The sequence below is a fragment of the Haliaeetus leucocephalus genome, unplaced genomic scaffold (genome assembly GCF_000737465.1).
Source record: "Haliaeetus leucocephalus isolate CR32 unplaced genomic scaffold, Haliaeetus_leucocephalus-4.0 Scaffold1007, whole genome shotgun sequence".
Taxonomy (NCBI): Eukaryota; Metazoa; Chordata; class Aves; order Accipitriformes; family Accipitridae; genus Haliaeetus; species Haliaeetus leucocephalus.
Genome location: NW_010973443.1, coordinates 629,837 through 655,077, shown reverse-complemented (window position 1 = coordinate 655,077; position 25,241 = coordinate 629,837). Strand labels below are relative to the sequence as shown.

At 38.4% G+C, this 25,241-nt stretch overlaps 1 protein-coding gene across 1 annotated transcript in view; it reads left to right on the top strand.

The window, feature by feature from the left end:
- Nucleotides 1-23,744, top strand: part of VAPA (VAMP (vesicle-associated membrane protein)-associated protein A, 33kDa) — a 35,616-nt gene extending 11,872 nt beyond the window's left edge. The window contains exons 2-6 of the mRNA XM_010584881.1: nucleotides 9,468-9,659; nucleotides 14,875-14,978; nucleotides 16,982-17,062; nucleotides 19,954-20,130; nucleotides 21,124-23,744. Of these exons, the coding sequence (XP_010583183.1) occupies nucleotides 9,468-9,659; nucleotides 14,875-14,978; nucleotides 16,982-17,062; nucleotides 19,954-20,130; nucleotides 21,124-21,282 (713 nt within the window). The 3' untranslated portion in view covers nucleotides 21,283-23,744. The remainder of the gene's footprint in view (nucleotides 1-9,467; nucleotides 9,660-14,874; nucleotides 14,979-16,981; nucleotides 17,063-19,953; nucleotides 20,131-21,123) is intronic.
- Nucleotides 23,745-25,241: the final 1,497 nt, after the last annotated feature.

The following is a 25,241-nucleotide window of genomic DNA, read 5'->3' as shown; positions in this document are numbered from 1 at the left end:
TCTGCTTTGAAATGCCACTGTATTGTATTTCTGTCTTTTCTCTATCAGAACGGCAGGCAAAAGGTTTCAATTCCCATTTTACAGAAGAAGGGAGCCTACAGAGGGTGGAAGCAAGGACAGGTAGCCTGGGAGGAATACAGAGAAATTGTCTGAGCAGCCAGGGAACAGGTTAGGAAAGCCAAAGCCCTGGTAGAATTAAATCTGGTCAGGGATGTCAAGGGCAACAAGTATGTCGGTGATAAAAGTAAGACTAGGGAAAATGTGGGCCCTCTCCAGAAGGAAATGGGAGACCTGGTTACCCAGGACATGGAGAAGGCTGAGGTACTCAACAACATTTTGCCTCAGTCTTCACCAGCGAGTACTCCAGCCACACTGCCCAAATCGCAGAAGGCAAAGTCAGGGACTGGGAGAATGAAGAACCGCCCACTGTAGATGAGGTTCAATACTGTCTAAGGAACCTGAAGGTGCACAAGTCCATGAGGTGCATCCACGGGTCCTGAGGGAACTGGCAGATGAAGTTGCTGAGCCACTATCCATCAAATTTGAGAAGTCATGGCAGTCCGGGGAAGTTCCTACTGACTGGAAAAGGGGAAACATAACTCCTCTTTTTAAAAGGGGAAAAAAGGAAGACCTGGGGAACTACAGGCCAGTCAGTCTCACCTGCGTGCCGGGCAAGATCATGGAATGGATTCTCCTGGAAACTATGTGTTGTGGTTTAACCCTAGGCAGCAACTAAGCACCACATAGCTGCTCACTCACTTCCTGCACTACCCAGTGGGATGAGGGAGCGGATCGGGGGGGGGGGGGGGGAAGTAAAACTCATGGGTTGAGATAAGAACAATTTAATAGAACAGAAGGGAAGAAGATAATAATGATGATAATAACAATATTAAAATGACAATAATAAAATAATTGGAATATACAAAGCAAGTGATGCACAATGCAATTGCTCACCACTTGCTGACTGATGCCCAGTTAGTTCCCGAGCAGTGATCCCCTCCCAGGCCACCCCCCCCCAGTTTATATACTGGGCATGACGTCACATGGTATGGAATACCCCTTTGGCCAGTTTGGGTCAGCTGTCCTGGCTGTGTCCCCTCCCAACTTTTTGTGCCCCTCCAGCCTTCTTGCTGGCTGGGCACGAGAAGCTGAAAAATCCTTGACTTAGTATAAACACTACTTAGCAGCAACTGAAAACATCAGTGTGTTCTCAACATTCTTCTCGTGCTAAATCCAAAACACTATACCAGCTACTAGAAAGAAAATTAAATTTATCCCAGCCGAAACCAGGACACTATGCTAAGGCACGTGGAAAATAAGGAGGTTGTTGGCGACAGCCAGCATAGCTTCATGGAGGTCAAATCATGCATGACAAATTTGGTGGTCTTCTACGACAGGGTTACAGCATTGGTGGATAAGTGAAGAGCAACTGATGTCATCTACCTGGAGTTGTGCAGAGCATTTGACACTGTCCAGCACAACATCCTTGTCTCTAGATTGGAGAGACATGGATTTGGCGGATGGACCCCTCGGTGTATAAGGAATTGGCTGGATGGTCGCACTCAAAGAGTTGTGGTCAATGGCTTGGATGTCCGAGTGGAGAGCAGTGATGAGTGGTGTTCCTCAGGGATCAGTATTGGGATCAGCGCTGTTTAACATCTTTGTCGGGGACATGGAACAGTGGGATGGAGTGCACCCGTAGCAAGTTTGCTGACATCACCAGGCTGTGTGGTGGGTGTGGTCAACACGCTGGAGGGAAGGGATGCCACCCAGAGGGACCTTGACAGGCTTGAGAGGTGGGCCCGTGTGAACTTCATGAAGTTCAGCAAGGCCAAGTGCAAGGTCCTGCATGTGGGTCGGGGCAATCCCAAGCACGAATACAGGCTGGGCAGAGAGCAGCCTTGCAGAGAAGGACTTGGGGGTGTTGGTTGATGAGAAGCTCAACATGACCTGGCAATGTGTGTTTGCAGCTCAGAAAGCAAACCGTATCCTGGGCTGCATCAAAAGAAGTGTGACCAGCAGGTCGAGGGAGGTGATTCTGCTGCGCTACTCCGCTCTCATGAGACTCCACCTGCAGTACTGTGTACAGCTCTGGGGTCCCCAACATAAGAAGGACATGGATGTCTTGGACCGAGTCCAGATGAGGGCGATGAAGATGGTCAGAGGGCTGGAGCACATCTCCTATGAAGACAGGCTGAGAGAGCTGGAGAAGGCTCCAGGGAGACCTTATAGCAGCCTTCCAGTACCTAAATGGGGCCTACAAGAAAGCCAGAGAGGGACTTTTTACAAGGGCATGTAGTGATAGGACAAGGGGTAATGGCTTTAAACTGAAATAGGGTAGATTTAGATTGGATATAAGGAATAAGTTCTTTACTGTGAGGGTGGTGAGGTGCTGGGACAGGTTGCCCAGAGAGGTTGCGGATGCCCCATCCTTGGAAGTGTTCAAGGCCAGGTTGGATGGGGCTTGGAAAAACCTGGTCTACTAGACCAGGAAGGTGTCCCTGCCCATGGCAGGGGGGTTGGGACTAGATGATCTTTAAGGTCCCTTCCAACCCAAACCATTCTATGATTCTATCACCAGCCCCCAGTAAAGCATGCATGCCAGCATCTGCACAAGCACCTCTAGTAAACTGTATAGCCATATATAAGCTCTGCTTGCCCCTTTGACAGAGGAAGATGAACTCTTTTAGGATTAAAAAAATGCACATTGTTTCAGCATTTTTTAGAAGGAAAAATCTTTGATGGATACATCATCAGCATGGATGCTGGCAGCACGTCATTGTGGGGAGCTCAGATAAAATTTCATGTTACCCCTTGTAAACAATTCTAGCCTAGAATCAGCCTTAAGGAGCTGTGGACATTGAGGTGTGTCAGCTTTCTTATAAAGCCTTTGTTGCATTCTGATGTTTACATGCAGGTTGATGACAAAACTAATAACTATTTCTGAAGTGCCAGGTTATAATAACAAGTGAAAGATTCTGTATTGCTCTAATATATGGATATCTACCTGAGAGCCATGGTTATTTGTAGGTGTTATTAATCTTGCACCTTCATCCACTGATTATTCCTGATCATTCAGACCTATAATGTATTCATCCATGAAGCCTAAGCTGTTATGCTTCATAAACCATGAATATTTTAACATAGGTGATCTGTTGGAGTTGGAATTTTTCTTCCAGTTGAAGAAGGTATTTGAATGGTCATGGGTTTGCTATTTCAAGAGGAAGGAATTATGTTCATTGGCAATGCATGTTACAGATTCTCTTCAGATGGTTTTCACAGAGGTCTGCATATTAATTTCTTAAAACTAATTTATGGAAATAAAAAACATTCCTCTCTTTCGTGTCAGCTGTGTCACCTATGCCTTTTTCAGAAAGTACTATAAAATCCCATTTGGAGCAATAAAGTGCTTTTTGTACATCTTAAGACAAGTTTTCTTATCTGACAGTCAAGGTAGTTTTGGTCTCTTTCATTTTAGACATCTTTCCTTCAGTACTCTTGGTGGAAGATGATCAGGTCAGGGAATACTTAAGTAAACTGGACATACCTAAGTCCGTGGGCCCTGATGGAATGTACCCACGAGTGCCGAGGGAACCGGCAGGTGGAGAAACAGGCTGACAGGCACCTTGTGAAGTTCAACAAGAAGTGCAAAGTCCTGCACTTGGGGAGGAACAACCCCCCATGCACCAATACGTGTTGGGGTCTGACCGGATGGAAAGCAGCTTTGCAGAAAAGGTCCTGGAGGTCCTGGTGGACACCAAGTTGACCATGAACCAGCAATACGCCCTTGCAGCAAAGAAGGCCAATGGTATCCTGGGCTGTATTAGGAGGAGTGTTGCCAGCAGGTCAAGGGAGGTGATCCTTCCCCTCTACTCAGCCCTTGTGAGACCATAGCTGAGTGCTAGGTCCAGGTCTGGGCTCCCCACTACAGGAGGCATGGACATACTGGAGAGAATCCAGTGAAGGGCTACAAAGATGATGAACAGACTGGAGCATGTCTCCTGTGAGGAAAATCTGGGAGAGCTGGGACTGCTCAGCCTGGAGAAGAGAAGGCTTAGGGGGATCTTATCAATATCTACAAATACCTGAAGGGAGGGTGCAAAGAGGACAGAGTCAGGCTCTTTGCAGTGGTGCCTGGTGTCAGGACCAGAGGCAATGGGCACAACCTGAAACACAGGAGGTTGCCTCTGAACATCAGGAAACACTTTTTTTTGTTTGTTTGTTTTTTACTGTGAGGGTGACCGAGCACTGGCACAGGTTGCCTGGGGAGGCTGTGGAGTCTCCATCCTTGGAGATATTCAGAAGCCATCTAGACATGGCTCTGGGCACCTGGCTGTGGCTGTCCCTGCTTGAGCAGGGGGTTTCGCCCAGATGACCTCCAGAGGTCCCTTCCAACCTCAACCATTCTGTGACTGTTATGTCAAATGATTAAATTAGAAAATTCTTTATTACATCATATGAATGTACATTACATGGGGCTATGTTAATTTAACTTATTCTTTCTTTAATCTGTCATTACTTCTAATTCTGGCAGAATGAGTTAATGGAGATCTTACTCTGTTCCTGTCAGGTCTATCATAAAAGTCAGTGAACTTGTTCTCAAAATATTTCTTGCTGGCTTTACGATACTACTGCTAGGTTTTATCGTTCTGACTTTAACTCCTTTCTCGTTCATTAGGGCTCAAATTGTCAAATGCAGTAAATGATTTTTCTTTACCTGCTCAACCTGACTTTATTGTGTGCTGAAAGAAAACTACCCTGCCTGCGTTTGCTTTGATAAAGATGCCTTGAAGTGTTCTGTATGTTTCAAGTGCTCTTGGAATTTCAAAGGTGGTTGAAGCAATGGTCAAAGAACAGCATCCCACTTAAAGCATATAATCCCAATAGTTTTTGAAGTTAACACTGTAACTTACACATTTTAAGGAGTTTGGATTCCTTTTGCCAGTCTGTGTACTTTTTTAATGTGTACTTATGTTGTTTTTAGATGTGGCTGAATATATTACTTCACTGTGCCAGTACAGTTTACAGTTTACAGCTTAAATAAACTTTAGTTCTGTGCATGAAATAGAGTGCTTTGTGGCAGTCAGCTTAGGTATTAGGTTTTATAACAGCTACAGTTCAATGTCTTAAATTGAAGAGGACAATATACTTAACACTTAAGCTGTTTCATGTAAAATGCTGTTGAATTTGTTTAATAATGCATCCTCATTTTTTGTACAACTCTACAAGTTATCTGCCTGTTAATTATCAAAGATTTTATGTAACTTAATAAAAAGATAATTTCTTATCCAATTTTAGGTAGAGGTGATATTCTGTGATGGGCTCTGTGTGTACATTACAACAGCCTTACTAATTTTGAATGGAGCTTCTTGATACCCAACCCTGTCCACTTCTCAGAAGTTCTTTATGTTCACTCTGTACTAGCAACAGCTAGAGATAGTGGCAGTGATCTCTCACCTTTCCCAGGGGTACCACAGGCTGAGGAGGTTTGTCTAAGCTCTTCCTTCCCACTCTAGAAAAGCGTCCATGTCATTTTTTTCCTGTATGTTTGACTGTCCCAGGCGGTAGAAGGATGACTTTTGGAGCTGAGGAACTGAAGGAGACCTGAATTTGAAGACAAAATGACACTGTTGATCAAAAAGATCTCCGTACAGGTCCTACTTGTCCAGTAGTACATAGTATTTTGATTTTACTGCAGTGTAACTGGCAAGCTTGTGGCAGGCTGGGAAACTTGGCCCTGTGTTTCAGCAGTGGAAACTGGCTCTTCAGAATCTGTGTAATTTCTTTCTGCCCACTAGTTGCTGTAGTCCGAGATGTGTAGTTGCCAGGGGCAACCCCAGCATTAATGTTGCGGTGGCTGCACTGTAAGATTGCCGGAATAGAAATTCAGTCCATAATGATTTTGGAGATCTCTGGTATTTCTGAGGGTGATTAGGCAGGTGTCTTGTCATTCCTTTCTAAGGCCCTTGTAAGTCAAAAAGAGAGGAAAAATCTTGGCGTGGATTGTCATTGCTCCATTCAAAACAGTTGGAATAACCTGGCATTCTCACAACTTTTATTCTAGGAAGATGCTGTAATTGGCATCTTGAATTTACACTACTAAGTGCGTTGCTGAACTCCCTGTCCCCTTTAAAGTAGGTCTGACTCCCAGAGGTTGTTAGATTGAAATTACAGGTTTATAAAACAATAATCTCTTGTCGTTAGACATCATAGTTACATCAGTATAGCTTGAGCCTTTTATTAGTTAAATTACTACAGCTTCTGAAAATCCTAGTTGCAAATCCAGAAGTCCATTGTCTTAAGTTCTACAAATATAAGACAAAAGATAGTCTTAAGCAGTTTACAGTGGGAGTATTGGGCAAACAACAGTAGATGAATACTCATGAGGTATTTTGTGTGGTGGGTACAGTTAGACATGAGCTTGTCTGAGGTTAAGTGCTCAAATAAAAACCGGCTTTGGCCTGGGTGTCATGCAAGCAGAGAGAGAGAGAGAGATGCTCTTTTTGAGAGTGTAATGCTGTCCTAGTGAAGCTGCATGTTTTCTGAGATGAAGTTGGCATGTATCTTGGTGCATGTGCAGAATGTCTGTGTCCGTCTTAGCCTGTTCTTTTCCTTGTTCAGTTGCAGTCTGTGCAGCATGACATAAAATATTTCTCCTTCCTGGTTCTCCCTCTCCCCCTGCCTTCTCCTGTTTTTCTCAAGGAACCATCGTGATTTAGGCTTTTGCACTCAGGCCATTAGTGCCAGCTTGTACTTTATTTCCCCACTCCCCCAAGGGTAGCGGTATTTATGTTTGTGTGAATGGGAACTCCAGAATCCTTCTGCTGTTGCATGGTTTCTTTTTTGAAGGATAAGTCGTGCTAGTTTAGATTGTGTGGCTCCTCTGAATGGTAATAGACTTTTTTTTTTCTGATTTACTATCCATGTGTCTGCTCCTGCCTGTCCATGCTCAGATCAGCACTGTCTGTTATGCATATGTCTTTATGCTACTAAACTACCAAAATAGCTGGGTTCTGCAGGAACAGTGAAATTTAGTCATCTTTTCCTTTTGTGCAACAGTTTGTTACCAGCTCTTTGTTGAATCTGATGGTTGTGAGTCTCAAGAGGCTTTATACAGTTTTTCTTTCTTTAAAGCTTATAGAAGCAGGTGAAAGGTAAAGCTGTCAGAAGGGTCCTCTAGACCTTGAAAAAAATTTCAGTCCGCTCTGAAAGAAATGTCTGATACTAAAAAAATGTCCCTGAGCTAAAGGCTCTTTTTTGGGAATTATCCAGGAAATGCAAAGGAGGTCACTGCATTCATGCACATGGGGAACAAAAGCAGATTGGTTTTTTTTTTTTAATTATCTGTGGTGTTAGAAATTATAATAAATATCAAAATAATTTGAAGAGTATTTTGAATCCTATCTCTATTATGCACTTTGAGAAGGCAGACTTGAGGGGACCTTTCATGTCTCAAAAGAAGCAGAACTTTTTTTTTTAAGTTTAAAAACCAATTTATCATCAGTTTATAAATTCATTGCTGCTTTGTCTTGAAACAAGCTATTTTTGAATAGTGTAGCTCCTTTTCTAGGTGACTGTGCCTTTCAAAATGAGCCTCTGAACTGAGCCTGTTTTTCCTTTGAGCAGAATTTCCTTAGTAATAGTAGTTGAGAAGATGGAGAAGCAGAGCTCCTCAGGTTTTCTAGAGTTGCAGTTAAAAAAAAGCAACCCACACTTTTGAAAGCCAGATTCAAGGTGCTGTATGCTGCTGGCCACTGCAAAGGCAATGCTTAGATGACTGTTAGTAAAACTCCCAGAATAACTTCCTCAAAAGCGTTTGTGAAGCTCAAAAGAGTGAATGTTTGGTCTTTTCTGAGTGTATTGCTAGTCTTAGATTTAGAGGAGTATTCAGCTGCCTGATTTTAGTTCAGCTTGTGGTATGAGTGATGGGAGTTATTTTTGGATCATGCTCTGTAAGTAAGTGCAACTGAATCCTGCAAGAGCCATGAAGAGGCAAGTGACAGGAAACTTTGAAGTAGTTTTGTAAATCTTCTTGGGGGCTGTGTCAAATTTGCTTGGATTGAGAGGGTGGCTATTTTGTCCACTGTATAAAGCCAGATTAGAAAGTTTCAGACAAGTAATACCAGTTCCTATTTTCTCAAAAGAGCCTCATTGAATGTAAACCTAGCTCATGTGTATCTTCATCTACACCTCGGTATTCTGATTCTCAGTAATTCCCATTTTAGTCCTTTATTGATTTGTATCTTGGTGTTTTGTGTCAAGACTGTTTAGCACTCTCTCAAAATCAAGGATTTGGAATGAGAGTGAGTTATAGAAACAAAGACATCGCTCAGATAGTGAGCCCTCTAGTGTCATAACATGTTTGATACTGGCCAGTACTGTTTCCTTCAGAGTAATCCAGACACTTCTGTGGAATAAGGTGTTCAGAAAAGAATTGGCTTCCTTTGTCTCATGTAGTTAGTGGTTTTGTTGTACCTTACCACTTGTTCATATCACGTATATTTTTAATCCAGTTTAATTTAAAATTTGCTTTTGTTGTGTTTTTTTAATGGAAAAGTAGTTGTCATGTTTTCAATACTGATGAAAATTATTTTGTGGTAATTTAATGTGTAATTTTTAAAGAACAATAAAGAAGGTTCTTAAAAGTTAATGTACACATGGAATATTATTGAATAAATTTCATGTTCATATGAGATTCCATATTCTAAGTTGCATTCTTCTTGTGCCTGTGCAGTATTGCTTTCAGGTGTCACAACCGTAAGGGAGATTAACAAGCTCAGGACACTGTGAACCTTACTTGCTTTTTGTGCTGTTGCTGTATGGCATCACACAGAGGTGATCTCTGATGGAAGACGTGCTTTTGCAGCTTGACACTGAAATTACGCTTCTTGTCCAATCCAGTCATAGAGGCAATTCCTATCCTGATAGTTTAACTTAAACACAGTTTAGAGTATGTGCATAAACAGCGTATCATCTCTTGCCTATTTTGAGTTTAAAAAATGAGGCTGATGTCTGTTTCTGTCAAGTCTGTAGGAGCTCAGAAGCGCAATAGAAGTTGAAATCTCAAGAGCAGTTAGCATATTTCAGTATCAGTGTTTTCTTTCTTTAAACATTTGAAAGGGTTCCAAAGTATGTGTTGCTTCTATTCCTAAAGAAAAATCCAGCAAAATTTACTTTTGCATATGACCATTACCTTCTAGGTATTAAAATGTTAAGAATGATTTGGTAAAATTAGCATATGTATATATGAACTTTTTGTGCCAGCAGCTTGAGCCTGTCATACTATTTAAGAGTTATTTGTTCACTGCTGTAATGTGTATTATTATAACTAAGGTGATAGAGCATACTTTGCATGTAACAGTTTATGTGCTTAACAGAACTATGATTTAACTTGCTTTTAGAAGTTTGTTGCCATCAAGTTATATTTTAAGAGTAATTTGTACTGTATAAACAGGTTTCTTTTCCAGAGATACATACATATTTTAAAAAATCAACTCTTTTTACAGGTCCCTTTACAGATGTAGTAACTACAAATCTTAAACTACGAAATCCATCAGATAGAAAAGTATGCTTCAAAGTGAAGACCACAGCACCTCGTCGATACTGTGTGAGGCCGAACAGTGGAATTATTGACCCAGGATCATCTGTAATTGTTTCAGGTAAAAACAGATATATGCAGTTGTAGGTTAGGCGTTTTTAGGCCTTTTATGAAGTTCTCCAATGCTTGATCTTAGAGGCTGTTCAAAGTATGTCAGCTTTTTAAAAAGATTTTTTTAAAAATAAAACCATTCCCCTTCATTAGTGCAATGTCAACTTGACATAGAGCTGCAATGATACATGAAAAATCCTCCATACAGAAATACTTGCCAGTCATCACATTTATCTGCAGCTCTCTGAAAGGAGGAAAAGTTGGAAATGGGTAGTGACATTAACAGTACCTTTGCTTCAGACTGTTCATGCTTGTATCTTGAAGTAGGGCATTGCTTGGCTGCTCTGATGTGTTTAAAGTTTAACATTTGACAATTCATTACATTTAAAAAAAAATAAAAATTCATTCACAATTGTAGGCTAGTTGTTTTGACTGTAGCATTGGTCCCTGAACTCTGTTGTTTCATAATTCTTGCATTTATTACAGTAGTATATGTTAAGTGGCATTCATTAAATTGCTTTTTAAAAATTGTATTTTCTGTTATTTTAGGTAGCTGGAGCAGTTTGTTGCCCTTAAATTTGAAAAATCTAGTACCTTTCACTATAGAGACACTCCGTCCTTATTCTGTTTTTGGTTTTTTGGGTGAGGGGATTAAAAAAAGAACCCTTACTTTTCAGCAGCATGAGCCCTGAAGCCAGAGAATACTATTTTTTTCCATGAAACTCCATGGAGGTTTGGCTTACATACTTCATTCTGACAATCCACAGAATTTTGATAGCTGGACATATAATGGTCTAATCCTATACTGGACTTTACAGTGTCAAAAAGACCAGGTGTTAGTAATCATGGGAGCAGGTGTTCTCCAGAAAATGGGAAAAGACTGGGTATCAGTCTTCTGATTTGATAAATGATTTTTGTAGGTCATTCTCCCAATCATTTTGAGGTAGGAATCTCCAGAATAAAGGGGATTCTCAAACCAGTGACTGTGAGAGGTGAGAAACTCTTTATTTCTCTGGACCCACCATATTTCCCAACTTAGAGAGAGGGGAATCCCCTTTTTATAGGCTGTGGTCTTACAGGTTGTAGACATCACGGGCAGAACAGTTGTCAGCTCCTAGACCTCCTAAGTCAAGAAAGCTGATTTTTGTAGAACCCTTGGAGCAAAGCAAAAGGGAAATAACAGAGCAATCCTCAGAGCGTTTCAGATTCATATCCTTATACCCTTCGGGAAGTTTAAAAGAAGCTGGAGAACTAGCTTCAGGTGATACGTTCAAATGTTGCAGGGAATACCTCAGGAAAACTTTATATTTATGATTGATTAAAACCTTAGAGTAACCTTCCTTGAAGGAAAGACCAGTTTTCTAATCTAGTATGATCTGTAGAATGTGACCCTTTAAATCTTGCTTACCATGGACAGTCCAGCATCTCGTGGATGAAAGATCATTTTACTGAGAATTCGTTCAAGATTCAAGTAGTCAAAAGCCAACTTTATTTTTGTCTTCAACTTCGACTTACAGCCATTTTGTGTTAACTGTGTGTTTGATCTGGTGTCAGGAATCTTTCCCATGGGTAGTCGTACATCACAATCAAGATATTGCTGGACTTTACCTTCAGGGAACTGAATAGATTGAAGCATTCCATTTGCCTATTGTAAAGAGTGTTTTCATAGTTACAAATCATCATTTTAATGCTTTGAATATTTCAGTTTTTTAAATGAGGCAATACTGGAGCTGTAAACAGTATTTCAGCTTCAGGTTCACCGGTAAAGGGAAACAGTGTCATACTGCTTGACTCTCAAGTTTGCATAGCAGGGAATCTTTGATATCCCTTTTTCTGTATTACTGGATTCTCATGCAGTTATGCAGCTACAGTAACCCCAGGATGCTTTTGTTGTTTAGTTATAGCGACTCCACAGTGCTTTTCAGAATTAAGCTCTCTTCCCCAAAGCTTCATATTTTTGTTTTTAAGCATATAATTTCTTTTGGGTCACTTGGTAAGATAAGTGCAGAGATAATTTTTCTAGTGACCCACTTTGTTATCTCATCAATCTCTCAACGGAATGTTTTCAGTGCTGACTCATCTTTTACATAATTAAAAATAGATTTCTGTCACATTGTTGTGCAGAGAGAGATCACTATGGGTTACCATGGGCTGAAACTCTGTGTTCAAAACTAAATGTTGAGATAGTGTTAGCTGTCTTCAGCCTGTATAATGCATCATGCTGATTTACAGTCAAGCCAGTTTTTAAATTCATTGTTGGAGATGTGATTTAACAGTCATTTTAAGAAGTCCATGGGCATTTTGTTTATCATTCAATTGTGAATCACTAGGTAACCTTCTTTAGCCATGTTTATACCTTTTTCCGAAAAATACTAATTTGGTAAGACCTGGTTTTCTTTATTTTGGTGCCCTAAATTAACTATTTATTATTGCATCATGTATTGCTTGTCGTTAACTTGTTAAAAACAATTGCTTGTTGTTGATTATTCTTTTCAGAATATAGTGTGTTACTCTTCTTCCTTCACAACTTGTTAGTGTTACTTATTACGGTTCTTCCTTCTGGTTTTCAGACCCCTTTAAGATGTATTTTGTGGAGATAAAGCCCTCCTGTGTAGAAGACCTAGGCCTATTAACAAGAGGCTTACTTTCATAACTATTTGTTGCAATTCCCCTAGAAGTGATCACTGGACTACTCAGGGATTACAAGAGCATGTTGAAAACTGTGGCTTCATATGTTCATGAGATTTTCCATGTTTACTTAAAACCGTGAAGAGCTCGAGGAGCTCTTTTGAATTTGTGGATTGTCTTTTTCTGCTGCTTTTCATTTCAATCAGATTTTCAGCTGTTGCCGAGTGGTCAAAGAACGTAAAGTTATTTAACTAGTTATCTAAGGATTCTGCCAGCACGTGAAGAAGTTCTCTGAGGATGGAAAGCTGGCTTTGCCATCTTTCAAGTTACTCCATCTGTTCCCTTGGCTTTAGGAAACTGGACTACTGCATGCTAGTCAGTATTCTGTTGATGGAACAATTCTTAGAGATAAATTGCTGTAGCATCCATACCTGGAAGAAGCATTTAGTTTGATCAGTTATGTTTTGGACCACAGCGAGATGAATGATTAAGGAAACCTGATTTTTAAACCTTTCCAAATAGGATTGTTTGGAAGCATGTCAACTGTACTGTTGAAAACTGTAGCAGTATTGGAGTCTACAGACTGAATTGGTTTAGAATATATGGGAAGGTTGTTCAGAGCACACAATCTGTTTTTCTAGCTAAATCAGTATTTCTGCTATAGCTTTTTCATTGCTGTAAAATAGGTAAATATACAGATATCTGTTGACAGGGGTCCATAAATGGAATTCTTGGGGTTTTTTTTTTAAATCTTTGTCTGAAACTACTTCACCTTCTCTTTTAATTTTGTATAAAAATACACTGAACTGGAATTCCCATTCCATGGAATACAAGTGTACGTACACTGTCAGATAATTTTCCTCTACAATTCACTCTGAGTCCTTATCCTCTGGTAGAACAAGTTGCAAGTGTACCCACATACACATATTTAAATATAATTTGTGTGGTCCTGTACTCCTATCTGGAGTACGGCAACTAACTGTCTCTGAAAGGAGACAACGGGGCTAACACGACAGTTTGTTTCAGGGTCCGCTCCAGACAGATAGTATGGTTGGAGGTAGACTCTGCTGGTTGTATATCCATACCTCTGCTTCAGTAGTCCCCCATCACTACCATAACAAACCTCGTGTATTCAGGTATTTCTGCAAACCCTTATATTATGCCCCTGGATATGCAGCTGTATCCTATAAAAGTTCTAATCTCCTGGTCTCTATTATAGACATCATGTTATTTCAGTCCCTTTGAACTAAAGAAACCACACACAAAATAGTGATGCCAGGGTGACCTGGACAACTGCTATGTGGTGTAAAAACATACAGTCTGCTCCTGGATGGCCTTATACAACTTGGGTGGATGAAGGTACTGTGCTTCTGTAATTAAAGCTTTCATTTAGAAGTATTGTAGTGTGGTAGAAATAATGGAGGCTATAAATACTGTCCATGATGTAATTTTTTTCACTGAGCTTGTGCACACTTCAAAACAATAACTTCAGAAACATGAGTTTCTGTTCTTGGCCAACAGAGTTTTCAACTTTGGAAAGCTGAAAGTACAGTAAAAAGGCTGTCATTAAGAAAGTCTGAACCACTTGCACGCTCTACCTCTGGTACTTTTAGCACAAACTATGTTGTGTCAAAAATGTCTGGTTTGTTTGTTTTTTTTTTTTTAAATCTGCATTACAGTGTGCTGAAAGCTGGAAACGCGGCAAGAAAATACATAAGATAAAATGCAAGGAGCAGGTATTATGAGCTTTATTGTAATGTTCCACTTAAAGCTGCCGTTACAGGGAATTTGATTTTGAATCCTATCCCTCTTTCTTTGCTAGTAAAACGCAGTGGAGGCCCAAAAGTTGCCATATAATTAAAGTGTGTACCTGAATTTTGGAGTGCTTCTGGTCCAATGTTAACTGCTAGACTGGACTTAGAGTTAAGAATGTTAAAACCTGAGTAAAATGTGTTGTGTAGTTATTACATAACTAATCACTAGAATTTTTTTTTTTAAAGAGGTCAATTTGAAAGTGTTTTAAAGATTTATTATTAAAGCCCTAGGCAGCTTTACTTCCTATAATAACTGTAGTTTGAATGAAGTATTTTAATAGCTTTGCTCCCAGCTTAGATTAATATACCTTTAGAAGTCAGTTGAACTTTCCCCACTGCTGGTGGTCTACCTAATGTAGGTTCTCTCCCTCTTTTTTTTTTTTTTTCCCCCTGAGTTACTATCATAACATGTGCTACAATTCTTTAACTTTGCATTCACTTAATCATAAAATGTGTTTGTTCCAAAGAAAAGTCCTGTGATGTTTGCTTGAGGTTTTTTTTTTTGTCTTACAGGATATGTTTGTTCATACTTTATATGAAATGTCTTTTAGCTATAGTAATTACAGAAATAATCATGTCAGCTATGCCAGACTCTGAAAAACTTTAAGATCTTTCCACTCAGTAGCTGTTGCTACAGTGTATATGTGCTCTATTTTCAACACTGCCTTTGCATTTTAACTTTCAGTGTGTTCAGTGAGGAGCAAATCTAAAGTGGATAGCATGCTTGTTACAGGGATTAGCTGAAGACTCACAGTTTTATGCTTTATTTTTTCTTCTGAACAGTAATGCTGCAGCCTTTTGACTATGACCCAAATGAGAAGAGTAAACACAAGTTTATGGTACAAACAACCTATGCACCACCAAATATTTCAGATATGGAAGCAGTGGTAAGTAAAAATGGGGTATAATGACTGTTGTATTTTTTTTTCTCTTAAAAGATCAGGCTTAAGTGTAAATGAATCAGTTTATTTTTGGAGAATTGGGTTTTCCCTGAAGAAGTATGACTTCCATACGTGATTCAGGGTTTTTAATATTAAATACAAGCTCAGTTCTTAGAACTCCCCTAGTGGACTGGTTGAATGGAAATAGTAGTGAATCTAAGGTAAGGTCAGTTCAGTGTTAAAATATGGGCATGTTGTACCTTATATGCAGCTAATCTGAAAGGGATAAACAGATTGTATTTGAAGGAATCAAGAGTTTGTTTAAACAACAAGCCTGAAGCTGTATGAAATGGGTGCATTTGGCCTGAAAAGTGTTTAAGTGAAATGTTGAATAGGTCCATAATGAATTAAAACATTTGGAAGACTAAGATATGTCTCCCTACAAGATACCAAGTGGCTAACAGCACAAATGATAGATTTATTTTCTGTTTTAATAGAACATGTTGTAGATTCAGTTCTTGGGCAGGACTGGTCTCATGAAAGATCCAGAAAAAAGATATTTAGGTTTGTGCTTGTTAGTTCAGAAGTAAGGACAGCTGTTTCTGAGGTTACAAGCTGGCAGCAATGGGAAGGAAGCCTTCAGTTGTCAGAACATGCCCTTTAGGGTGTATGTGGACTCCCATGAGCATGTATATTAAGGTGGAAGGGAATGAGGCACAGGCTTCTGTCTCTAGAGGCTGTTTTAAGGAATGCCTGAGTTTACACAGGTACATTCAATGTTTACTCAAGGCATAGGAAGAGAGGGGAAACAGAGGATAAATACGAGATTTTATAAATCACTGAAATCCACTAGACCTTTGCAGGTTTAGGCTCTGTCCCCTTAAATTAAGGCAAAGACTACTTGTGGCATCACTCTTCACTGGAAACAGTGGAAAACCTTTTAGATTTTGTTAAGCTTTTGAGACACGTAGCTAGAAAGTTAACATCTCTCTTCCCTGTTCGTCTGGTTTACTTTTTCTTAATAGGCTCCGATAGCTCTTGGTTATGTGTGGTAAGTGAAACGTAACTATTTGTTGAGGACATAAAAATCCACTTTAGAAATACCTTTCAAATAACTGCTTTCTCAGTGTGTTCAAGTATAGAATACTGAAAAACAGATCTTGCAGAAAGTCGGTAATTGTAGTTACAAGTTACTGTACAACTAATGCCATTGAAAAAAAGAAAAAAAAAAAAAGCATGTTATGAAAAGCCTGGATATTCTAGTCTGTAGGACCTGCAATTCTAAGGTGACTTCGGAGGACCTATTCTTGGAAAAATTGCTGCAGACTTCATTCAGATCAGTCTCTGAGCCTAAAGATTTAAGGCAACTATATGAAATGTATGCTTGGAAAGTAAATTGTCAGTTGAGCAGAGAGATTCCAGCATATTTCACAATTATTTAAGTATATTGATAACCATTAGAATTTAAAATCTTTCTTATAAACAGCTTTGAAAAATTCTCTAGGCCCAAATTGTAATGTATTACTCAGTAAAAGGAGGAAGTGGTTAAAAATCAAAATATGAAGAACTGAAGAAATTTATTCTGGAACTAAATATAGTCACTAGATGTCTTGCAATCTTTTGTTTAAAATTGGTGCTTCCAAGATGGGACATAAGGAGTACATTTACCAAGGAGTGATAGGGCTAGATCTTTGTTCTTAAATCAACTCAGATGGTACTTGTTCCTCACTGTGTGTCCTCTCCCTATCCCCTACAAACCTCTGGATCCATCCGTGCATTCAATTTACTCATTTCCATCTCCAGACTTAATTAACCATTTTTAGCTTTCATTACTTTGCAGTAGTCAAAGTGAACAAAAAACATTGTTCAGAAGCAAGTCTGAAAATTGCAGCTAGGGTAAGGACAGTATTCAGCTGTATAGGAGGCAAGTACTAAGAGCAAGCTTATGAACTGTTCAGATGTTTGCATGAGCCTGGCATGTTAAGTAACTATATTAATTGTTGTCTTAGTGGAAAGAAGCAAAACCTGATGAGTTAATGGACTCCAAATTGAGATGTGTGTTTGAAATGCCCAATGAAAATGATAAACTGGTAAGTAAGAAAAGAGTAAGAAACTGTCATACACTGACTAGTAGGATCTCACGGAAATTTGTTTCAAATTTTTTTTTAAACCTATTTGATTTGTTGATTAAATGCATTGTAGGAATTTGTACTAAATTAGACAGGAGAACTGTTCAGTATATAACTTTTCAAGGATTTATAGAATCATAGAACAGCCTGGGTTGAAAGGAACCTTGAAATAAATACTATCTGGTCCAACTTTTCGTCAGAAAGGGAGCAGCCTCTCCAGCTGCATTTTAAAAACCTCCAGCAATGGAGTCTAGTGCCAAAAATTACTATTCTTTTGTTATTTTTAGTATTGATTTGCTTTAGCATTTTATTGCTGTCAGATTAAAAAAAAAAATCTTCAATACTGCATACAGTGAAAAGTGAATTGCATCCTTTGCTTTTTAAAGTATTAAATGCTTTTCAGTTTTAAAAACTCTGTTTCTAATTCAACTGAATTAGAAAAGGAAGTACTGATTAGAAATTAACACATGCTTTGGGAATCCTAAATGCAGTTTTTAAGGTAGTGGTAAAGACAGATAATCAGACAAAAAAAAATCCCATTACCTCTTTCATGCTCTTGCCTTCAGACAAAATCTATTCCAATTGTGTAGGAGATGACAGTTTCATTGTATATGGATTGAAGATGTCTGTTTTGTGTTGCCTGATATTTGGAATAATAGCTAACTGTCAGTTACCTAGAAGTTTTGCAGTATATGACTAAACTCCTATGCATTCGCATTTTTTTACCCTCATACTTGAAATTCTAATTTATGGAATCTTAATACTGTATTTTCTGGGTTGTTTGGGTTTTTTTTGGATTTGTTTGGGTTTTGGGGTTTTTTTTTGGTGCTGGTTTTAGCATTGTAAATTAGAGTGTTAAAGTAGGATTTCTGTAAACAACCTTATTTACTTTATGGCCTTGACTTTTCTTTTTAGTACTGTCCAGTTTTTATGGTAGTCTATAAGGCATGTTGGGGGAAAGTACCATAATCCATGTGTGTAAAAACCATCTCAATATTTACATGCATAAAGGGTCTCAGTGAAGGCTCCTAGCTGGCCAGTAGCTGTCTTTGCAACCATTCTTTTAACAGAGTTTTTGGAGTGTAATGTAAAGATGTTTTTCAGACTTGATGTCAGTATAATGTTCTTGGGTTTGTTTGGTAAAAGGTAATTTGAGATGCAGCCTTTTACTCAGATGTAAGCTGCCTAAGTGTGTTAAATGGTAAAACTGTAAAGGTTAAGCATTTATTATCAAGGCACACAGTTGTTTACTTTCTGTGATTTTTACTTTCTTACTAAATTACATCTTAGATATTAGAAAAATTATACTTGTTTTTAATTTTATAAAATGTATAATGTGGTGAGAGAAATGTAGTGGATTATACAAAGCTACCTCCTTTTGTACTTTATTTAATGTGATGTCTTCATAGTATTCATTGTATATAATGTTTGTGTTTTTCTGAGTAGCAGCATAGGGTTGCAAAACCCTGCTTTAGCGGTTGATTTAGTCAGTCCCTTAAACCTGGCAATGAGAAATCTGCCAAATCCTGAGGGTATAAGCCTTACCTGCCACCTTGGGATATACCTACACCAGGACACAAGTATTTCACTCCAGTCAGCAACAACTTTCTTCAGATGCCTACCAGTCATAAGTCAGAAGATTGACATGAAGAAACCAGTCAGTGAGGTCAAACAGCAGAAGAAGGTTTGTTCCAGGGAGATAAGTCTTAGGTCTCTAGTGAAGTTTCAGTGCTACTAAACAATTCAGTTCAGCTAGCAAACCAATTAAAAAAGCAACAGATCCTGATCTGCTTACTCATGATATAGGTATGTCGACCTTTTTAAATCCAGTTAGGAATACCTGTGTGGAGTGGCAGGATCTGGCTCTTAGGCTATCTGTGGCTGCATTGCAAAAAATGTAAAATGCAAGTAGATGCTGTAGACCAAATAACTGCTACTTGTGTAGAAACTAAAGAAATTCTTGCATCTTGTTTTAGTTGCTTTGTTATTACATAGATCTGTTTACCTTTTAATAGGTTTTCTGTTACATTTAGTACTTACCTTGGACTACTTTGGTTATCAAAGATGCAGTATGGTGGTAGTCTAAATGACATAGCTGTGTAGCCAAGCAAGTAGGAATACAGAAGCCTGAGTCTGAATCTGATCTGTTTCTGAGTGTATTGCCATATGAATGCTGTATTTTTACAAATGGTAACCTGGGCTATATAGTTGAATCTATTGTATTAATGTCTACTGAAGATCATCGTATATTTTGAGCAGAGCTGTGGGAACTGGATTTTTAATTTTATTTTTGGCATTTTCACAGCTTTTTATGTGACTTTTCATTTGTATTCAAAATTATTAATGTGTATTTCAGACATGCTGTGAGATCTAAATTCCATGTTTTTGCAATACCTTACTTTCCTTCAGTAAGAGGTGCTATATAAGTGCAAAATATTTGTGCCATACATACTTCATATTAGTTTGTGACACAACCTGGTTTCTTTATACTTTGTTTTGTTTATTACTATTGCAGGATTACTTTCTTCCTTTTATTTTTTTCCCCTCAAGTTCAAATGTTGTTTGGTGTATTTTATGCCGTCTCTTGGATACCTGCTGGGTCAGTGTTAAGCAGCTAATGTATTAATTTTTGTCTCAGTAGCATGTAGTACCAAATGTAAACAGTGCAGTCTTCTCTTGCTTTTTAATATTTGAGCTAATCAGAATTGAACTGATAACAGAAGTCTTTGTTCAGATTACTGTAAACATAAACTTCATTGAACTGTATTAGTAGCTGGATTGTTTCAGTTTTAAGCTGTGGATGATTTTTCTCTAGGTAAGTAAAATTCTCAAGTCATTCTTAATATTTGTAGAATGATATAGATGCAAGCAAACCTGCCCCAGTACTGAATACATCTAAGCAGGATGGACCGATGCCAAAACCACATAGTGTTTCACTTAATGATACTGAAACAAGGAAGCTAGTGGAGGAGTGCAAAAGACTTCAAGCAGAGATCATGAAGCTGACAGATGAAAATCGGCACCTGAGAGTAAGTTCTGCTTCCATGTTTGTATTGGAGGGGCTTCACTCTTCTTGATTGAAAGGTCTGGTTTGTAATTAGGCCAATAGATGTGTATTCCAGAAAGTAGATGCAACTGTTAAGAGAGTCAAGATTGATTTGTAATACGTTTTTACTGTCCTGTATATACTGTATATTTTGAACTTCTCAGTGATTGAGACATTGTGATTGTCATGGATGATATACTGAAGCTACGTAATTTTCTTCTTAAATGAAATGGTCCTATTTAAGGTGGTCTTAGTTACTTAAAGTCTAAATCAGAGATATTGAATTAGTAGCTTTTAATAAAATTGCTTTATTATTCATTAAGAATGAGTAAATGAGATGCAAAGTGGTAACATTCTGTATCACAAATTGTTAGTGAACAAGAACAATTGCTTGGCCAGAGGAGGTAAGCAAACACTACTTTCCAGTACCTTTATATAAAGGTGCCATTTTAGTAACATGTAACTAGTCAATATATAACTTTATGTGCCTTTTCTATATATTTGGTTTTGGGTATCTGACAATTTCATTGATCATGGTAGTCTTTTTAAGAACCATGAAATAATGATGTCTCCACACCTGCAATTCTGATGACATTGGAACATTTGGAGAAGCAGTACACAAAGCAGATGTTTCTCCTTAACAGTAAGGAGTTACTGCAGATAATTACAGAATATTTAATTCTGACACATATTAAGTAAAAGCAGGATTCTTTGTTGTGCCTTGCAAGAATTTCAGAATCTTTCTTAACTAGAGCACGGAGAGAAACTAGTGGATTACCTGTCCTTATTTGAAATGTTATAGTTTGCTATGTTCATGTTTTGGATTTTGGTGTGGTGTAATGTTGTGGGTTTGGTTTTGGCTTTTTTTTAACTTTAAATGTTCACCAGTAAATTTGGCCTTTGTGTTCAGTTTTTACAATTGTAAAGAAGATGTGCTCATAAATTTTTTCCATCTATGTTCTTTTTTCCCCCTCAGGATGAAGGCTTGAGGCTCAGAAAGGTAGCGCACTCGGATAAATCTGGATCACCCACAGCTTTGGCCCTCAGAGATAATGGCTCTAATTCTCTTCCTTCACTTCTTGTTGTAATTGCAGCCATTTTCATTGGATTCTTTCTAGGGAAGTTCATCTTGTAGAAAGAATGAGTGAGAGAAGCATGCAAAATGCAGCTTCCTTTTTTTTTTTTTTTTTTCTCTTGGCCAGAAAAAGATTTGTTTACCTACCACTTCATTGGTAGTATGGCCCAAGCGGCCATTTTTGTGTACAGCATCATAACAGGCTTTGCCTTTAATGATCTCGCACAGTTAGAAAACACAATCTGAAAAGACAAACTGTTCGGCTACTGGACAAAATTGTACATTAAATCATCAATAGCAGGTGTCAGTTGCACATTCAGTCCTTTATGAAAATTCATAATTAAAGAATTGTTCTTTCTTTCTGTGGTTTTAATAAGAATTCAACAATTGTTCAGAGTCTTGTAAATGTTATTTTAATAATCCTTTAAAATTTTATCTGTTGCTGTTACCTCTTGAAAAACGATTTATTAGATTGCTAATCCCACTCATTCAGGAATATGACAAGAGGTATTCTGGGGGAAATGGTGCCTCTTACTGTGTAAATTTTCTCCTTACCTTACTTTGCTAATGTCATGGCAGAATTTCTTTCTTATTCCTTGTGAGGCATTGTTGAGAGTTCTTCATCCTTACAATCCTGTCCCATAATATTTAACATTACAAAAGAAATAAAATTGTTAACAGATTTTTCTGCTGGGTAGCCTGTTTGTGTGTGTCGTATTTCTAGAAGGGATTCCTAACAAGTTCATTGTTCATGGTAATTTGCTACTTGTAACAGATGGCTATTTTGAAGTTTATTTGCTTAAGTCTCTGGCTTAGACTGTTGTAATTGAAGCTTGGGGGGAAAAAAAAAAAAAGGTTTCCATTCTATTTGTTTAAAAAAATGAAGTTTTTTCTGGCTGCTTTCAGCTACAGAGAGGATGGTTATCAAACTTGTTCTGGGACAGAATGATTTGGATATCCAGCAGGTACAAATACCAGACATGAATGTTTTCAATATATTAACAATTTGCTTGGATTGTGCGGGCGTGTAATAATCAACCTTCTGTTCCATCTTTGGATCTTCTGGGTGTCTTCCAGGAGTCAACATTATTCTTTGATTTCATAAGGGTACTTAATTCACATATACTAATTTACTTTGTTTGTAATACTGTTTTAGCAGATGCTCAAAAATGCAAGTTGAATCATTCAGACACCCATAGTGAATTCCATGATGCAGAAGAGTTGATATTTGCTGAGTGAGCCTCAGTTGCTTGCCTCTTGAAAATGAAAAAGATTTTTATGCAACTCTTGGCAGATCTACCTGTGTTAACCATGTATAGCTAAGTTTTAAAGAATGCGTTTTTTGGGGGTCTGAAATGCTTCCCTGCACTTAATCTCATGTCTTGCCTCATCTCCAAATATGTCATAAAAACAAACAGTAGTATTGGAACAAAATATTATCTGTACTTCTGACTAAGTGTAAGTCAATACAGGGAATTACTTGTAAACTGAAAAATTGTGGAAAGGGTATACTCCTGTAAGCAAAATTGTGTATGCTCTTGGACAGCTTGACTTGATGTGGTGCAGCTAAGTGTGTTAGACTTTGGTATATGCACACCTTATGTAGCTGAGAAAAATGTTCTGGAGAAGATGTACGTTATTTTGGTTGCCTTTGATTTCTAGTGCTTTTTTTAAAAAAGAAAACTATAATTACATCATGTTCTGTCATTGCTTTCTGTGATAAACTTTTTTTATAAAATCTTGCAAGGAAGATGATGAAGAAAATTCAAATACTGCTTATCTTTTCACTTAGCATGCAAGCACAGGTATTTCCAATTATTTGTTCCGGTGTCTGCATTCAAGTCTCCTTCCATCCCAGTGACTGGAAAAAAACTATGTTAAGATCTTGATTATTTTGGTTCCACTGGTTCAGAATGGTGTAATTCTCCTGATTTTTTTCTCTAACAGAACATTGCCACATCAAACTTTCGTAGCCTGTTCCAGACTGATTACATGGAAAATAACAAAAGCAATAGTGTGCAGGATGTAGTTTGCTTCAGACAGAGCAGTCATTCCTGTGCTGGGGGTGGCGGGGAGGTGAGGGAATCCTCTGGAAGATCTTAAAATGTTTGCAGCATAGTGTATGGAGGTTTTGAAGGGTAGCTAGCACTTTTGGGACTTGCGAACAGAAAAAGGAGTCATTGCTCAATGCAGCTGACTCAGGTTTTGATGTCTGGCAGCAGAAATAAAAATAATGATAAAATCAGGTTGAAATAACTTTTTTCATAAATAACAAACAGGTGGCGGTAAAACTTGGTCATGGTTTAAGTAATGTCTTCAAAGTGAAAGTGTGCAGCGGTCTCATAACCAGTGTACTTACTAATGGTATAAGGAGACTGTCTTGGTTTCCAGTAATCCCTTCATAGCTGTATATAAAATGTAATGCTAAAACTATTTTGCTCTCAGGAGTCACTTTGGATGAGATCAACTGTGTTCAGTGAATTATGTAATATGGATTAAATTGTTTGTCTTTGTTCCTGAAATGGTTAGAACTTGTTGCTTTGTCCGCCTGCTTACTTGTGTATGTAAGCACAGGGAAATACAGTCTCTCCACTGCTCCTAGTGATCTGGTCAGACGATGATGCCCATAAAGTCGTGTGAGGCTAAATGTGTAACTTCACTTAAATATGCATTGCAGGTTGCTCTTCTGGTTTCTCAAAAGGGCAAAATAGAACAAGTATACAGTATCAAAGTAATATTTTAAAGTTTTTATGAATATAGCACTTTAAAAAAGGGTAGTATGATGGTTCAGGGGGGAAAAAACCCCTAGTTAAATAGATATGGTTTCTGTAGTAATTCTGGGCACCAAATTTAACCCACTTAAATAAATAAATAAATAAATGAAGTTCATTTAAGAAAAAGTTATTGGTATCAATGCACAAGTTATTTGTGCATTTCTATGCATTCTCTAAAAGCTGTTGACAAGTGCTATTGCCCAGGCTTGCATGTTTCTGCTGCTATGATTGAAGGCAATTTACATGTAAGAAGCAACCAAACACTAGCTTGAAACTTCGTTATCCTCTTGGGAGGAGGGAGGGTGGAGGGAGGAAGTGGAAGGTGACATTTTGCCAAAGGGGAAAAGACAAAGTCAATCAGCAAAACTTATCTTTCAGGCCTTCTTCAAAGATACTAAAAGTTGAAGTGTTAATAAACCATTAAAAACATAGTAGTAGTGTCCTTTTTATTTTGGAACTTCTCCCTGACTGTGTACGTTCTGTAGACTGCTGATACTGAATAGGTGTATCTAGTCCACCTCGCTGGCAGTGTAACTGGCCTGCTTCTAGGTAGTGCTAGTAAATAGTGTGAAGCTGCCTTGGGTGAAGATTCAGTGTTGGAGTGAGGAGCAGATGCCTGAATCCAGGCAACACTGAGGATCCTGATGGTTTGTCCGATTTATAATAGTTGTCGTGACAAAGAGTTTTCTTTTTCCTCTTGGAGTCCCTAGGTATTTATGCTTGCCAGGGCAAGCACTTGCTTTAGTCTGTGGCAAAAGATGGAGTGAGACCTATGCAGTTATAGAGCAACCCTAATAAACATTTACTGTAATACTGAAATGCCCTGCTCTTCATGTTTGTAGGTGGAATTGAAATTCTGTAGCTCATCTTTGTAGCCACATTGCTGTGAACACAGTAGTTCACTGCTTTGCTTTTTACGCTCGTTCCTGTTGAATGGCTTTGCAGGGTGTGTCCTGGAAGGCACATCTGCATGCAGCACTGCCCACTGCTGCCAGGGACTCTGTCCTCGCTGATCCTGAGCTTCTGTGGCAGCTTTTGGCTGGTGGCATGCTTAAATAAATGTTGGGCAAGAGGAGCACCTAAATACAGGAGGTGGTTTTCCCAAGGGTTTGAGCTCCTGTAGGAAGGACTGAAACTAATGATGATTAAATGAGACAGATTTCTTTGTTTCCTGTCTGAATTTCTTTTACAGGGGCACTTGATAACATAACCAAGTGTATGATTGAAGTTGGTCTGTTGTGTTTT